The 16,777-nt window shown below is 34.4% G+C and overlaps 2 protein-coding genes across 7 annotated transcripts in view; one reads left to right on the forward strand and one right to left on the reverse strand.

Annotated features, from left to right (window-relative positions):
* Positions 1-5,374: 5,374 nt before the first annotated feature.
* On the forward strand, positions 5,375-6,913 carry LOC140840566 (transcription factor bHLH63-like). 3 transcript variants are annotated; one of them, XM_073207745.1, is made up of 5 exons: positions 5,375-5,673; positions 5,761-5,949; positions 6,048-6,182; positions 6,283-6,486; positions 6,608-6,913. In XM_073207745.1, exons 1-5 carry the CDS (start codon positions 5,467-5,469, stop codon positions 6,671-6,673), a joined length of 801 nt encoding a protein of 266 aa, XP_073063846.1. In that variant the 5' UTR covers positions 5,375-5,466; the 3' UTR covers positions 6,674-6,913. The 3 variants fall into 3 exon arrangements, with proteins under 3 accessions (XP_073063846.1, XP_073063844.1, XP_073063845.1); XM_073207743.1 differs by lacking the exon at positions 6,608-6,913 and having other exon boundaries at positions 6,283-6,580; XM_073207744.1 differs by lacking the exon at positions 6,608-6,913 and having other exon boundaries at positions 5,767-5,949; positions 6,283-6,580.
* Positions 6,914-8,278: 1,365 nt separating this feature from the next.
* The window catches only part of LOC140841701 (tubby-like F-box protein 5), an 80,066-nt gene continuing 71,567 nt past the window's right edge, over positions 8,279-16,777 (reverse strand). Inside the window, exons 1-5 of one of the 4 annotated variants that reach the window (XM_073209326.1) lie at positions 10,961-11,058; positions 9,917-10,291; positions 9,726-9,813; positions 9,288-9,417; positions 8,279-9,208 (exon numbers count right to left, since the gene is read on the reverse strand). In XM_073209326.1, the coding sequence (XP_073065427.1) occupies positions 8,536-9,208; positions 9,288-9,417; positions 9,726-9,813; positions 9,917-10,264 (1,239 nt within the window). In that variant the 5' untranslated portion in view covers positions 10,265-10,291; positions 10,961-11,058 and the 3' untranslated portion in view covers positions 8,279-8,535. Of the gene's footprint in view, positions 9,209-9,287; positions 9,418-9,725; positions 9,814-9,916; positions 10,292-10,784; positions 11,059-16,777 lie in introns of those variants that run through there. The other 3 variants (XM_073209324.1, XM_073209325.1, XM_073209327.1) reach the window with 3 other exon arrangements.

The following is a 16,777-nucleotide window of genomic DNA, read 5'->3' on the forward strand; positions in this document are numbered from 1 at the left end:
ATATTGTCTTTGCTAAGACACATTAAGAAAATGGTAAGACTGATCTCTCAATTATACGAGACAATACTAGCAGATAGACACGCACCTATCTGGACTCATGGGTCTCACATTCCTATTCATTAGCACCCAAGTAAGTGCACTTTGCGCCATCACAAATATAATGAAATAAAATTGTGTCTTGACTAACAGATATATATTTAATAAGTATTCTGGGAAATACCATAGATAATAATGTAGTACGAGAGATGGTATTTTGAAACAAAAGACAACATAGGTATCCTTGACCTTAGGATATGTCCTTCGAGGTCTGTTTTTTTTTTTTAAATGAATTTCTAATAATATATTGAGGAATAAAATATATGCTTGGCATAGTTTTTATTAGATGAAATTTAATGTGAATAATATATCCAGTGCCAAATAAATCATATTCTATAGATTTAATAATTTCAGACAAAAAAAAAGACCAAAAAAAATTGAAGTTACTACATGAAAACTAAAATTTGACAAATTATATTACTAAAACTAAAGTTGCAATATTTCCTTTATTGCATTGACCGAATGTAAATAATTGTAAGTTTTTGGAAAATCTTAAAACATATCATGTAATGTTAGAACATCATATAAGATGGAATATTTTTTTAAAAAATTTAAAATGGAGTCGTTTCAAATCCTTTAATAGAAAACAAGTACAAAATAAAAACTATAAAATAAAATAAAATAAAAATAAGATATTAATTTATGGGGGTGCATGTTCTTGGGACTTTTCAATCAGCAGGCCCTGCTTACAGCCTTTGTCTATTCATGTTGCACCACACCCTAAACAATTGCATTATTTAACCCAAAATTTTATGGCAAATTGCCAAAGACGGGGGCCGATTTCTCAGCAATAAGCTCCAAATTCTTTTATTTTATTTATGATTCATCTCCCATGGTATTAAATCCAGACAAAACAACCCCCCAAATATATATATATACACACACACACACATATAGCTCAAATGGATGAAATTGTTAATGTGGATGACTACATGAACTTCATGAAACATTTGCACAAAGAGGGTCACTTCTACCACTAACGTTTTTTATGCATGTCGGAACTCTACGTCTTTATAATTTGATTAACAAATTAAAAATTACAGAATAATAGATGAGATGTTATATGTAACGGATGGATCGAAACTGCGGTAGAAATTAAGTACTAGCAACCAAAGCACGTGCGTTTGATCGAAATAATGATATTTAAAACGGAAAAAAAAATGATGAGAATATAATAGAAATGAAGGAGGCTTTTTTATGTTATGCAGGAAATAGTTCTCATATTTAGAAAACGTGAAGTTTTTGTGGTAGAAAGTATTTTTTTGGGAAAAAGAAAGAAACAAAAAATGTATCAACGTTAATGTTAGAATCGAACTTAATCTGTCTTTTTTTTTAAAAAAAATCTGATCTTTTTCCTCTTCAAATACAATAAAACATGGGGGTGTTGGTCGCGGATTTTGTATGAAATCTTAGGCATTTCTGGATTATATGCTTGTATTATTTCATCGACTTAACATTGGGAATGTCTGTCGATAGTCCCTCAAGAGAATTTTGTGAAAGACAAAACTTTCCAATGCCATGTGATTATCATACACACAGTTGCAAAATATATAGAAATATTTCTCCATGATTTAGGATTCATTAATGCGGACATATACATAAACCTTTGAGATTATATATATCAAGGTTTGAAAAATAAATGGTTTGAGTAGCATCGTAAAGATAGCTCGAAACTTCTCTCAGATATGATCCAGCAGAAGATAAATAGAGAAAATTGTCGACCTTCAAAATGAAATATGACTTTTTTATATAATATTTCAAAGTATTATTTGATATGTATTACATCATCTAAATATTTAGTCATAATATATGATGAAACTATAAGTTCTAGGATATCATTTCACTTGTTGTGTTACTTATATTCCAAACAATAGGTTTAGTTTTTCCAAGAATAACTAATTAGTAAATAAACCAAAACAATATTGTGGTGGGGCAGTCATATTTGTGAGACAGACATCTTATTTGGTTTATCCATGAAAAAATATATATTATTTTTTATGTTAAGAATATTACTTTTTATTATGAATATCAGTAAGGCTGACATGTCTCACAGATAAAGATTCGTGAAACCGTCTCACAAAAGACCTACTCATTGTCATATATCCAAAATCAACATGGTGTGTGGATTCATAAGCCTAAATTTTTTTGTGGGGTTCTACAAGGCTTATCGGTTAGGTATGTAGTATGTCCTTTCTCCTCAAAACAAAGAGTTAGAGAAACCAAGGCCATCAAAGTAGGACCCTTTATTGGAATGGGTAAATTACATCAAAGTAATATTTCTTTATATCCCTCATTAATTAATAATTTTAAAAAATCATAATTTTTTTTTTAATTTTGTAGAGCACGTATGCATGCAACGCGTATGTGCAAAGACCACTAGTAAATACCTATCTAATTGTTTTCCTATGATATTTAGATTTGTATTTGTCAAATTAATTTGTGTTATAATGTTTTTTATATTAATTTTGCCAATATCTCATATATATATATATATATATATATATGTATATATATAGGAATTGCTTTAATTTTTTGATTTTGTACAAATAATTTAATTCTATGTAAAGGAAGATGATTAGTTGAATTTTTTTAAGAATCAGTAATGGTTTCCTATTCTAGAGATTTATTTCTTTGTAACTGAATTTACAGAATTTGAAAATGGATATTTAAGGAATTTTGATAGGCATTTCAAACCAATTGAAGAATAAAATGTGAATTTTATATTTATTTACAAATTCATAGAATTTTTCTTGAATATTTTTTCTGGTATCCATAAATTTTTCAAAAAACTATAATCTTTTTTTCTTTATTATGCCAAGATCTCAAAAGCTTAGACCTCTTTTAGAAAATTAAAGTTAGAATTTTTTAAAACTTTTTCCCCCTTTAAAATAGAGTAAATTTCCATTGAATCGGATCCAAGGGAGACAAACATATGCAGGTGATGGGAATTTATTTCAACTCGATTTCATACCTGAACCGTGTATATCATTATAATTTATATTCCATATAAAATTCTCCATTATTGCTCATATATGCGACAATTGAAGATAATTTTAAATGTAGTATTCTAAAAAGACTTATGGCCCCTAAATCTTTCTTGGCATATTTCACCATCAACCTAAAGTGATCTTAAAAATTTAAAAAAAAAAACTAAAGTGATCTTGTCCCTCTCCGATCCCTTCAATTTTATTTCGAGATCATTATAAAAAGGACGAAGATAAAATTATTCGAATATTTAATCTAAAATTATTTGTAACTGTGAATATTATTTTTTTCCCTATTTAGTCATCTCGAATGACATAAATTTTGATGAAAGATTTGATTTGGAAATAGAGATTCGAAATAACATATATTTGAAATCCATTGATCCAAGTACACTCTGATAATCTAGACGTATTTTTCACATAAAGTTGTATACCAGACCAGTCATATATTGCAAAATAATTTCAAATAAGAAAATATATGAATAGAAACTAATATTATTTAATAAATATATGAAATTTGTTGCTTCTCACTCTTCTTATCCACTATATCACATGTCTATGTCTTCATGTTGAGCATGTAATATTATTATATTGGTGTTGGTCCAAAGGATTTTGCTGTGTAAGAATTGTAGCTTATTTGAATTTATTAATATTCTTTTTCACTTCTAAACAACATAGCATGTGGAATCTTGCCATTCCCTCTTGTTATTTTTAATGTATGGTGGTGTATGTGCACTGTATAAATATCAATACATATACTTAAATCTTGAATATTCAGACGTCAATTATATAGATCAACTGTTTGTTTCGGATAAAAAAAATATAATTTTATAATAATATATAATTTATTCAATTTATTTGTTAGCCAAATTTTAAGAACCGCACTTCAACTGGGTTAATGAGATCCTACCTATGTGGGCACTACCCTCACTTCAACGGATAAGATCTTGACACACATACAATTTCGAAAAAAAAATATCATATATATACATGGGCAAATCTTGGCCATCCATCCTACCATGGGGGCAATGTCCACATGGGTAGGATGAAATAAACCCTTCAACTTATGCAATCGAGTCGAGCCGAATTCTTGAATGTTTGTGTTGGACTCGTTTATGATCGAGTCGAACTTAAACTTTATTTAACGAATATATTCACGACTCCCGAATTTATTCGGGCTTTTATCGAACCTAAACATGCTTATATAATAAATATTTATTAAACCTTATTAAGCAAACTTAAACAAACGTTATTCTTATAATTATTTTGATATCTCAATGTTTCATCTTTTCTTTTTCTTCAAAAATACCCCTAAAATCTAAAAACTTATTATTCTTGCCATAAACTAGATCGGAGTCATTCTTCCATTTCTTCATCGGGTCTGGATACAGACCAAAGATCTTGATTGGTCGGTTCAAATAAAAAGAAACAAAAAATATCTTAATTAAAAATTATGTCCAAAAAAGGACTCGGGCTATGCATTTGAAGGACAAAATCACATAGATGAGAAACTCAACAAATATTTTTTTTTATTACAACATCCGGGGTGTTGGAGGAATTTTTCGCTTTTACGTGGGTTCGAATTCATGTCTCTCTCTTAGATATACGTTTATGTTGACGAAATTCAATAAATATTACCCCAACAAAAGATCTATAAGACTTAATGACATACTAATCAATATACATGTTATATTTAATCCAAGAAATGGTCTACCACCCTTGCTCTCACGATTTTTGACATTTCAAGAAAATTTTGAAGAAATAACAATATCGTAGGTCCGAGCGCTTGCCGCTTTACCAAAAAATATAGCTGGTGGTAATGGTAACTCAAATATTTTAAACCGCACAGCAGCTCAAGCACCACGGTTCGATCGATCTACCAAGCAAAGACAATTATTGCACCCAACAATCTCTCTCACTAATTGCACTCCTTGCAATCAATGGGAATCGAACCCGTGACCTTGGCTCTGATACCAATTGTACGACCGAGCGCTTGCCGCTTTACCAAAAGCTATAGCTGGTGGTAATGGTGCAACTCAAATATTTTAAACTGTTAAGCAGCTCAAACATCACGGTTCGATCGTTCTATCAAGCATGGACAATTATTGCACCCAACAAATATCTTACTCAAAAGCTCACATAAGCCATTAAATATTCATTTTTCGGTGATAATTAAAATAAACAAATTTTATCACGTATATGATAATTGGTATTTACGTGTGAGGTATAATTTTGGCACTTATAAAATCCCTTTGACCCCTCATTTTTAGCCTCAGATTCCACCGTGCCACACACAACCAGTCTCCATCAAGAACACTTCGCCAAACACTGAACAGAGCTCTATTACAACACCATCTGAATCTCCTAAGAAATCACAGAAAGTTTCATGGACGTGAGCGCGATTGAAAAACAAAAGAAGACGCTCCAGCGCTTTTATCACAAGCCGAATAATTCTTGGTTGAATCTAGAAAATGATCGGATGAACCTACAATGTGTGGTTGATCACCCAGAAATGGTGTCCCACTGCTGGCAGAATGCAACCACCGGTCATGCTGCTTTCGCTTCATGTTCCATCAAGAAGAGAAAAGCCGAGGTACCCCTATTGTATTGTACTCTACTGTATTTTCCTGTACTTTTTCGCATGTGGGAATCTTTCAAATGCTAGCATTTTTTATGTTAGTTGCAGTTTGATGTTGAGGAATCGGGAGACGTGAAATCGGAGATCACTGCGAAAGCTGATAAAGAAACTTCAGCAAACACTTGTTCTAAGGCAAGTTCAAAGACTAATTCCGAGGTTCAGAAACCTGATTATATTCATGTTCGGGCACGACGCGGCCAGGCTACCGATAGCCACAGCTTAGCAGAAAGAGTATGCATAATTAGTAACTTTGAGTAATGATTTCGATATTTAACAATTTCTTGGTGGAAATATTATGTTTTGATTGAACATTTACTGATATTTCACAGGCAAGAAGGGAAAAAATCAGCAAGAAAATGAAGTGTCTGCAGGAATTAGTCCCTGGATGCAACAAAGTTACTGGAAAAGCTGGCATGCTTGATGAGATAATCATCTATGTCCAGTCTCTACAAAAGCAAGTTGAGGTATTAACTATTTATCAGATGTTTCGGTTTTCTCCAAGAATTCAAATTTGATACAATTTCTTGGATCAATTATCAGTAATAATTTCAATGCGTCTTGCAGTTTCTTTCCATGAAACTGGCTACTTCAAACCCAAGATTCGACTCGAGGATCGATAATTTATTAGCCAACTCGACGTGCTTCGATTATGATCCAATGCAGCAGGAGGGAACAACAAGTTGTGGTGGCACAGATATGGAATTGGATCAATCTCAAATGGTGCCTCAGATGTTCCCTGATCCTTTACTCGATTCTTCTTGCATCCCTGTACGTAATTTCTTGAACAATGACTCGCTTATTATCAATTCTTTTATTTTTAAAATTTTCACATTTCAGTACTTTTCGGTTTAAATTAACTTACACGAGGAAGACATAATTTCATTTGCAGCAAATACAACAGCTACCTGGTTGGGATGTTGATTGGCAGAATCTGTTCAATGTTGGCTTTCATTAACTAATGAAAACAAGTCTATATATATATTTCGAAATGAATTACACTTGAAATTTAATCGCCGGTTCGATCTCCGCCTTGGATTGGAGTGAAGAACTAGTTAGCTAGCTGCAGCACAGACATTCTTTTTTCTTGCCACAGGCAACTTCCTAAAATATGTCTGTATTGTCCAAATTTCAATGTGACACACAAATACATGTTCCTTTTGTATCAGCACGGGCATAGTCGTGACTTGATCTTGATGTACCCATTCATTGAAAGATAAATAATATCGATATTTTATATTCTTTTTGTTGCTTCGAGTTTAAAAGGGTAACAGAGTTGGCAGGTACTGAACAAATTGAAGTGAATGTGAGAAAAGGTTGAGGAGTAGTTATTGTAAAGCGGTCCATTTTTGCTTGTTTAATCAATTTCATTTCAACTGGACCATTATTATCAAGACTTCTTGTGTTGCATGTGACCATATACCGGATGTGGTTAGTGGACCTTGAATTTCATATGCAATCGTTTCGAAAAATAGCATATCGCACCCTTGAAAACCCAAGGACGTATCGAATATTTTAAATCTCGTGTTTTAAAAAATCAGACATATATCCTCGTATAAGGAATATTTTTGTAAGAAAGTAGGTTTTTTGTGAAACTGTCTTACGAATCTTTATCTGTGAGACGGGTCAACCTCACCGATATTCATAATAAAAAGCAACACTCTTAGCATAAAAAATAATAATTTTTCATGGATAATCCAAATAAAAAATCCGTCTCACAAAATACGACCCGTGAAACCGGCTCACACAAGTGTTTTCTTTTATAAGAAACCACAGGGTTTTAAAAGACTTTTAGTTCTACAAATGAAGTTTTATGTTTTTTGATATTGGAAGAAATGCAATTTACCACAATAATATCGAATTGAAATTTTGAGGAGAAAAAATGCGATTATAATTGAGATTTCCACCTATTTATATACTTTTTATATTTATAATTAGATTGAATTATTTGAATTTAAGGGGTATTTTGCACTAATTTAAAATCCATTACATACGTTCATAAACAACCTAAATATAAAATAAGAACTCGTAGACATAATGAGTCCAAAAGTGTCCAAACAAAGGTACTTGAACTATAACCAAACATGCCCTTAATTGGTATTGGTACTTTTGGCTACATTCAATGTTATTTTGCTATATATTAACATTAGCTTTTTAAAGCGACATGTATCATCTAACACCAGCTAGTTTCAAATTAACCAACATTAGCATCACCCGAACCCGAACCCGCACAATGTCCATCTTTACACTGATATTAAATGTAAATGCATGCAATACATCCATCAATATTTCTAGACAATGCATGAGCTAGAGCGCTAGTAACTGAAAAAATAATGTCACAAGAGGCATGTTGCTTAAACATCAAGAGCCAATCTAGTAGCAGATGGCAGATGGCAGATGGCAAAAAGGAAAAAGTATTTCGCAAAAGACGGCTTTAGTTAGGTATACATAACATAAGCTCGTGTCAGAGTCTTGGTTTGATTCATGGGCCTCAATATCTAGTCATGGCTCACAATTTCGATTCCTATAGTGCATAGGCAACCATAAGCGCAAGAATATTTATAGCAACCTTCAATAAAAAGAATAGGTAGGAGGGTAGCATCATATCAGTGTGGCATATAAACGAGACATTCAAAAGTTGTTATGTAATCCGAACATATATCACGAAAAGTGTCTCATCCTCTGAACTGCCAACAGATTGATAACTCTATAAGGCTAAGTTCTCAACTACAAAATGGCAATGCAGAGTGGAATTTACCTTCCATTCTGGAAATTAACCAAAGTGTCCATGAGCAGCAACGATCATCAAGGTCCACCAGGTTATTCGCAAGCGGGTTTAGTATCGAAACTGCTCAAGCAGATTGCAAAGGCCTGAAACGCAGAAATTGGGTACCTATAATCCATGGTAAAGATGTCTTTCCCAATCTTCCCGAATTGCAAAATGACCTTTTCTTGTTCAGATGCAGGCACGTTAAGCCAAGGTTCAACAGATGCTACAAGCTGGAAATTTTTTACAGATGCAACAGTGACACGACCCTTAAAGTTGAGACACCAGCATTGCAACTGTTCATGCCATCTAGGCGACTTGTTTTTCAGAACAAGAGCCTCTACAAATTGCTGTTCTGATACACGTATATTTGAGAGGTTGGGTGAGCTGAAATCTGCAGCAAGCTCCTTTCCTTTTGAAATTGATATGAAGGGAGACTTGTCATCGACACATTGTGAAAATGATGTTGGTGTCGGTGCAATGCCACCTTCTTGGATTGCAGTGACAGGAATTGAATGTATGACACAGTTCATTCTCCTAGGACCTCTAGTGCGAAGAACATTCAGTTCATATGAAATGGAGGCTATAACATAGTTATATGCAGGTAATCTTGGAGATACTTGCTTAGCGCGGAATCTTCGGCTTTGTGGAGTTTTAGGCTGAACACCAACATCGTTTGGAGGTTGGCTGCAATATATGGAGAACTTGGTCCCAAGAAAATTAGACCTGATTTCATCATTTTTCGTTCAGTTAACACCAAACATCTAACATGTACATTTTCGACAAGTGACCAGAAAAGACTTACCTAAGTTTTCCAACATAGGTGCTGCTGGCTCGAGAAAAATCATCAGCAACCAAAGAGATAACAAAGTCCGTGCCTGTTGCCCTTCTGATCTTTTTTGCAGTCAACAGTAGTTTATCATTCTTGTCCTCGGCTGGAATTATATCACACAATAATTAGAAGAATTTGCTATCTATATTTACATATAAATGGACTGAAGCATTGAATCACATCAAAATTTTGCTCAAGAAGGTACGCTTTGAAATATGACACGATAATAAATATCAAAGTAACAAATCAATGAGAATCAGTACATTAAACGTGTAATTTTCCCAATCGAGCAAGAATGCCAATGCATACTGCATCTTTGTAAAATTTTCTGATTAACCTGAAGACTGAATTCATGGAAACTCCAGAGTCAGGCAATAGAATATTCAGGAAAATAAAAACAAAATGACTTACATGGGGTCAAACCAAAGTAAAGTCGGTATGTGGAAGTCGCACGATCCCTCTTGATAAAGCATTGTATTGGAGCATCCCGTGGCCCCGGCTAAATGGCAAAAAATAAAAAGAATGGGAAAACTCATAATAAGATAAATAATCATCATAATCATATAAACCAAATCAAACAAAAACTAAACAGTCAAAAACACCTGCTTTAAGGAAATGGGGAAGGTAAGCCTCCCACATTCTTCAGGAGTTTTCACAATTTCCTTTGCAATATCCCTCCAAGATCGACAAACCGATGCACAAAAGATGACAGCAGCCCTAGCAGGCCAAGATGTCTCACTCTCTTCAACCCTTCGAATGATATCCAAAAGCAACTCAGGCGGTAAATTTGCCCACTGTCCTTCCTGCATTGGCTCAAAGGGACCTACATCAGGAGCAATAAGTGATCTGTTGCGGCTGCTCCGATGCTTCACCTCAATCCCTCTCCTTGATACGCCACCAATATCATCTTTCATCTCCTTTAGCTCCCGCACAATGTTCTTGAGCGGCATTTAATCATTTACTATACTATACGGACCCTTCAATTATAGTACCGGACTTTATAACAAATTGAATGAAAGTGATAAATTAAAAAAAGGCGTTCTTTCTTTTGGGGTATGGGGCAGATAAAAGAGAGAACAAAATATTATTTTCTTCCATTTTGGCAGCAGATTTGCCATTCCAAAACAACAGATCCCATTAAGTTACTTCTACCTCTTCAAATAGTCAAGAAAATCACATATCTATAACTACTTAAAAACAGATCAAATGCTAACTACTTGAAAACTGATGAGAAACATATAATCCCAGAAAAGGACAAATGAATCTTGAATATTATCACACAAAAAGTAATCCCACAACTTAACGAACTTTCATCATTTCATTCATCAATCAACATCAAAGGTAACAGATCACCACAATAATCCAAATCAGAACCGTGCACCAAGGAAAAATGAAACAAGCTTTCAAATGTCCAATAAACACAAAATGATCCAATTTTTCTCAAAACCACAGAAAAAGTATCCAAGAAACTCACACTACTAACCTCGAGAAAAAAAACGAAGAAACAAAGACGGAGTCTTGAAAATAGAAAGAACGGAGAAGGGCAGAAACAGATAAGAGGCAAATGGGTAAATGTAACTCCAGATTGGCTTTCACAAATTTATATACATTTCTCACTACCAAAAAAAAAAATCACCGCCACCCACCGGCTTATTCGATGTCTTCTTTCCGGAGGGGGTGCAAGCGATGGGCAGGATGTGGGAGTCGACAGAAGACAACAGCTCCTTTCCAAGAAAGTGATATAGAGAGATTTATCTTGGTTAAATTGGGAATATTTCACCGTACATGTTTTAGCCCCAACTACGTGAGATCCATTTTTTTTAAAAAAAATCACAAATATTATTAAATCTGAACCATCTAAATTGTCACGCCCCGAAACTCGAGATGGACACCGACGTCGTTGACAATCACACAAATTGAAAACAACAAGCCTTTCGTTGTACAGTTTAAACCGAAACCAGTTTATATATCGAAATCTCAAAATGTAACAATTGTCTTTAAAATCACCGAAATAAATAAGACGACAGAGTTTTAAATGCGGAAACGTAAACACTGAAATAAAATAACTTAAACTAGATTCCTTTAGCCTTCACCATCCCCAGAACTGTTCGGACTCCTCATCCTCGAGTTCTTCTTCGGGCTTATCTGGGAAGGGTTGTAAAGGGGGTGAGTATTTGGGAATACTCAGCAAGTGGGGGAAAATCGAGCACAATAAAGACAACATGCATAATTTCGAAACATAAATAATGAGTTTCATACGTACTTCATAAACATGCATAACATTGACACAGCAGTGCGACTCATCTACTTTCTACGGTTTACTGACGTCAGTCCCTAATTTTTACTCCTCTAAGGGGGCGAGGCCGTATAGCGGTTATGTCCCCCACCGCGTAAGGGTACTTCGTGATTGGGATTCCCTCCCGTATACAGTCGACTCCTCACAGTGCCTTTAAATTCGTATGACGATACAAGAAAAGAGTAGAAAGAAAATTGTACTCGACTATTTATTTTTTCTTGTAAAAATCGAAAACATGTATGCATAAATTCGAGATTTTAAAGTTTAAAAAAAATAGCCCACTTACAATAAATATTTGTGCGAAAAACGTAGGTGCTTGGCTTGAAAGGTGGATCGCTTCGTGCTCCTTACTCGGGCAGCGCTTCGGCTTGGTTCCTTGGACGGTTTTTGTGCAGTATTTCGGCTAGGGGGATCTGCTGAATTTGCGAAAATTGCAGCTATGGGTTTCGAAATTTTGGTGTAAGGAATGGCTAGGAGGGTTGGCCTATTTATAGGTGAGGGGAGGGTGCTCTACTTGGTATTCAAATCTTACCCAATTAGGCCTCAAGTCTCTCAATGCTTGACCTCCAATTTCCTTGCTCTTTTTCGAGATTCAGCTACCAAGTTTGTGAGATTAAATCCTTGATTCATTTCTCCTTGATTGGTTCGAAAATAGTGATGCTAACTTGGGGAGGATTTTGAGCCATCTTTGATTATTTTCTTCCAAGTAACCATGTATCTATCCACCACAATAATTAGGCATTTAATCTAGGAGGATTTCGAAAATCTTAAGCAATAATCAAGCCCCAATCCTTCTAATCTGCATGATATTCACTCTTGCAAGAATTTCCTTCAAATTCGAAAATTGCATGCTTAAACACAATATATCCATACCATATTGCATGTCCAATAGTATCTCCACATATCTCATAAAATATTCTCTACTATGCAAGTCTTATTTTTATACAATACAAAAATCTTATGTTAAGATTTCCCTTGCCATTAGTTAATTAAATAGTGGGAAGAAAAATCGGATCTTCACATAAATTCTGTGGGCCAACGCCCCACAGATAGGATCGAACGAAATTGATAAAATAGTACTAAAACATATATGTATGTATCTTGGTTAAATTGATAAAATATTACTAAAACAGTAAAAGTTTATATTTTAAGTCAAAATTAATAAAATATTGCAAAAGTTAGCAATTAGCTAAAGCTAGATTTAGAAATTTATATGATTATTGGGTTTTAACATTATGAAAATTTTCCTTTCAAAAAAATAAAAACATTATGAAAATTTTGGACAATAAGAAACAAAATTTAGTAAATCAAAAATAAAAGATAATCAAGAAAATAGATGTTGAGATGAATATATATGTACGCTAACATTGTAGAATAAATTTCCTCGGAAGTTAATTCACCTCAATGTTGAGTTAACTCGAAACAGGTGTATTAGGATTGGGTAATATACGGTAGATTTCAGTAGAGTTTGATATGTGTTGAATATGATTTATATGATATTTGTGTGATTATGTGACATATATATTATGACATTTGATATCATCTATCCATGAAAATAAAATATATTTTACACACACTTATTTTTCTAATATATGTAGCATCGATGCATGACATTTCACTTCATATTGAGCCTTGAATCCATTGATTACCTTTTTATATGTGTGTGGATTCGAGATGATTTTGGAATGATACGAAATTGTGATCTTGTCAAAGAGATGATGCGGGTTGAAAAAGGCACAGTGTGTTCGTAATCCTTGGCAAACTGAATAAGATATATACACGAGTAGATGATTGGTGGAGAAAAGGTATTTATGTGATCTTGCTTCGCCTGATTTGCTCGAGAATGTGATATCATTCATTACTATATATGTTGTTTTTATTTTCGTTATAATATACTGCATTATTACTCGCGCCGTCCGGGCGGTTATCTTTTGTGTGTGGTTGGTAATCTATCATAATATGGCTTTTTTTATCGCATAGTAATTAACGAAGATAGTCTAATTCCCACATATTTTGACCAAATTAACATGTTTAGCATCACACAAGTATTTGTTTGTTTTGGGTCAACTTGTTTCGCATATTTATATCCATGAGATCGTTTCATATGAGACTTACTCGTAAAATGAAATTATGTTTTATGTAAAACGATCTTACTATATGTTAAACACTTTATTTTCCCCAGCATATGATAATTTCTCATTCCGATTAATTTCAAGATCGTTCAAATGCTCAAAAGTACCAATTTTCAAGAGATAAAAGGTAGAGTGCTTGAATTGAAACTGTAGCCTGAAATCCAAAAATAATCTCGAAAGTTGTATTTAGCCCTGTTGCCTATTGGCCATTTGTCTTGTGCATATGCTGTTTCAACTCAACACAAATGATTTAAACTTTGCAAATTTCAATTATTGAATGAATTTTTGCTAATCCGAAAATAAATCCAGATATGCCCTAAATTATAATATTACTGCTCTGAAAATTGGATTCTTAATTAATCAATTTTATAAATTCCAGGATTTGCAAAAAACAGCTTCTTTTTACATGTTTAAATTGTTTCAAGGGGGTAAGAAAGATATAAATCATGAGAAATTTCAAAATTAAAAACATTTTTATTAAGGAAAAAAAAACATAGGAATCACGAATTGTTTTACAACACATATGATCAAATGACACTAATCATTTACCAAGTTCTTCACACTTAAAATGAAAATTGTCCACATAATTTTTTTTTTTAAAAAAAATACAACCAAAAAAAATTGGACCTTGAATCGATCACCTCTAGCATACTTCACGTACTTGAGACCATCTTTACATGCAGCTTGGGTATGGTCTTGTACATTATCGGAAAAAAGGTTAAATATTCTTTCAAAGTTTGCGAGTCTTGAATGTAAGAGGGATCTGTAGCATAGTTTTCTGGAAAATAACAGAAGCTAAGTTTGGTTTGCGAAGCATTCAAACCAAGATCCTCGCAAATCTGATCGGCCACTCCATCTAGGGTTATATTATTCTTATCAATTGAAATAGCTCTCCATTTGGTATGAGCCCCGCTGGACCATATAAAGCCGCCTTCGTCATTTTTCTTCCGTTCCCCGTCGTAGTTAATCATCACATAAATGGTCATCATTTCCTACATGTACAATTAGTTCTTAAAAAAAAGAATACAATTTTTAAGAAGTGAATGTTAGTTATTATTGGGTCAAACAAACAAACAAAACAGTGAATTATTATTTGTTAAATGCATAAATTATGCGGTTTACCTGACCTGAGCGGAGAAGTCTCTTTTTCTTAGCTTTAAAGGCCTTGAATCCGCTGATCATGACATAGTCCCTTAGCCTGCCACTAAAGCCGCCAGCAGAAGCAATTAGTATATACATGTACACACTAGGCTTCATACATGCAATTTGCAGCGTGAGTCTCGGACATGAACTTGAACCGAGAAAGGGCCACGTTCAACTTAGAAGAGGGAAGTGTAACCACCCTTTGACTAAGAAATCAGCAAGAATCTTGGAGTAATAGGAGCTTACCTTGGAGCTGATCATTCATGCCTATATATATATATAGTTGAACCGAAGTGATACATACTGGAAACTCCATCCCCGTACCTACAGATTTCGGAAAAATAGCTGCTGGGAAAACAGCTTTCTCGAGTCAATTTCTTGGCCAAATTCGAAGTCTTGTAGTGGTGTTTCGATGTCCAGTTGATGTCATTGTTAATACCCCATGTGAAGACCATGCACTATGGAAGTGCACCAATTGTGGAGGAACTCATACAGCCGAAATAACTCCATTTCAGCATAAATCTCGAGTGAGCACCTTGAACCAAAAAGTGGCCACATTCATCCGGGAGAAGTTAGTGCAATCACCAATTGATTAAGCCATCAGCGTCATTCGTGGAGCCATCAACGCAGCGTCATTCGTGGAGCGACTTCAGAGCTTACCTTGTAGAAGGTTATTCGTGCCTATAAAAAGGAGGGCTCCTCATTCGAAACTTGTACATCCAAATTCTCGAAATCCTCTCTAGCAGCACCGTATTCTCGAAGCTCTTCGCCCTCTAGTAACTCCGCCGCAATCTCACCGTTCACGTTTACGTTTCCTTGAGCAGTCAGAATACAGTAAGTGGTTTTTGCTACTATTTCAATTGGCATAATATATTTCGAAAATAGCTATGACTTTGAAAATTATATCGGCATGATATATTCGTTTTGCTTCGTATGTAACCCTTTTGGAATTTTCGTTTATTGAAAGCATGTTGAGTATTTGTAAAGCACTGTAATGATTCGATTTAGAAATGGTAAAGGAAATTCCGAACTTTGAAATCTTTGTTTAGGCCCTGATGCGGTGGGTTATAATAACCGTTCCTTTGGCCTCGCCCCTTAGAGGAGTAACATATAGGGGACTGATCAGTTAAAAACCATAGAAAATGAGATGATTTCAGTGTTGTATCCGTTTTTTTTATCTGATTCGACATGCTAAATATTGAAATTGTGATAATTCGTTTATATGTATAACCTCGATATTTTTCATGCACGATTGGCCCCATTTACTGAGTATTTTCCCCAAAATACTCACCCCTTACTTTCCCACCCAGATAAGAATGAGAATCAAATTGAGGAGGAGGAGCAAGAATGCTTTTGGGGATGGTGAAGAAGCAGTCTAATTCGTGACCGAATGATTATTCAGTCTTATGATTTCAGTATTACGTATTTACGCTTCCGCATGTTTCTATTTCTTTCTGAGTTGTAAAGACGTTGAACTTTTGGGAAATTTATGATAATAAACTGGTTTGGTATATGCTGTACTACGAGGCTAGTTGTTTTGCAATTATGTGATTGCGAGATAACGCCGGTGTCGACTAACCCCGGTCTCGGGGCGTGACATTTAAGTGGTATCAGAACCGCCAGGTTCATAATCCGGTTGGGGAAGAAAATTATTCGGAAAAATTTTCGGTGGGATTTTAAAAATCGGCCAATGCAATCCCCTCCGAAACGGCTCAACGAGCGATTTTCACGACTATGTCGTGTTGTAGGAGTCCAAATCACGAAATTCCTTCGTTTAGACCTCCGAAACCGCGTTTTTGCCGTTTTAGGAAAGTTTCGTAGAGCCTATAACTTTTCATAGGAAACTCGGAGTTTAACTCTATCGACTGTTCTAGAATCTTCTCGACGTATTC

This window comes from Primulina eburnea, chromosome 9 (genome assembly GCF_022965805.1).
Source record: "Primulina eburnea isolate SZY01 chromosome 9, ASM2296580v1, whole genome shotgun sequence".
In the NCBI taxonomy this organism is placed as follows: domain Eukaryota; kingdom Viridiplantae; phylum Streptophyta; class Magnoliopsida; order Lamiales; family Gesneriaceae; genus Primulina; species Primulina eburnea.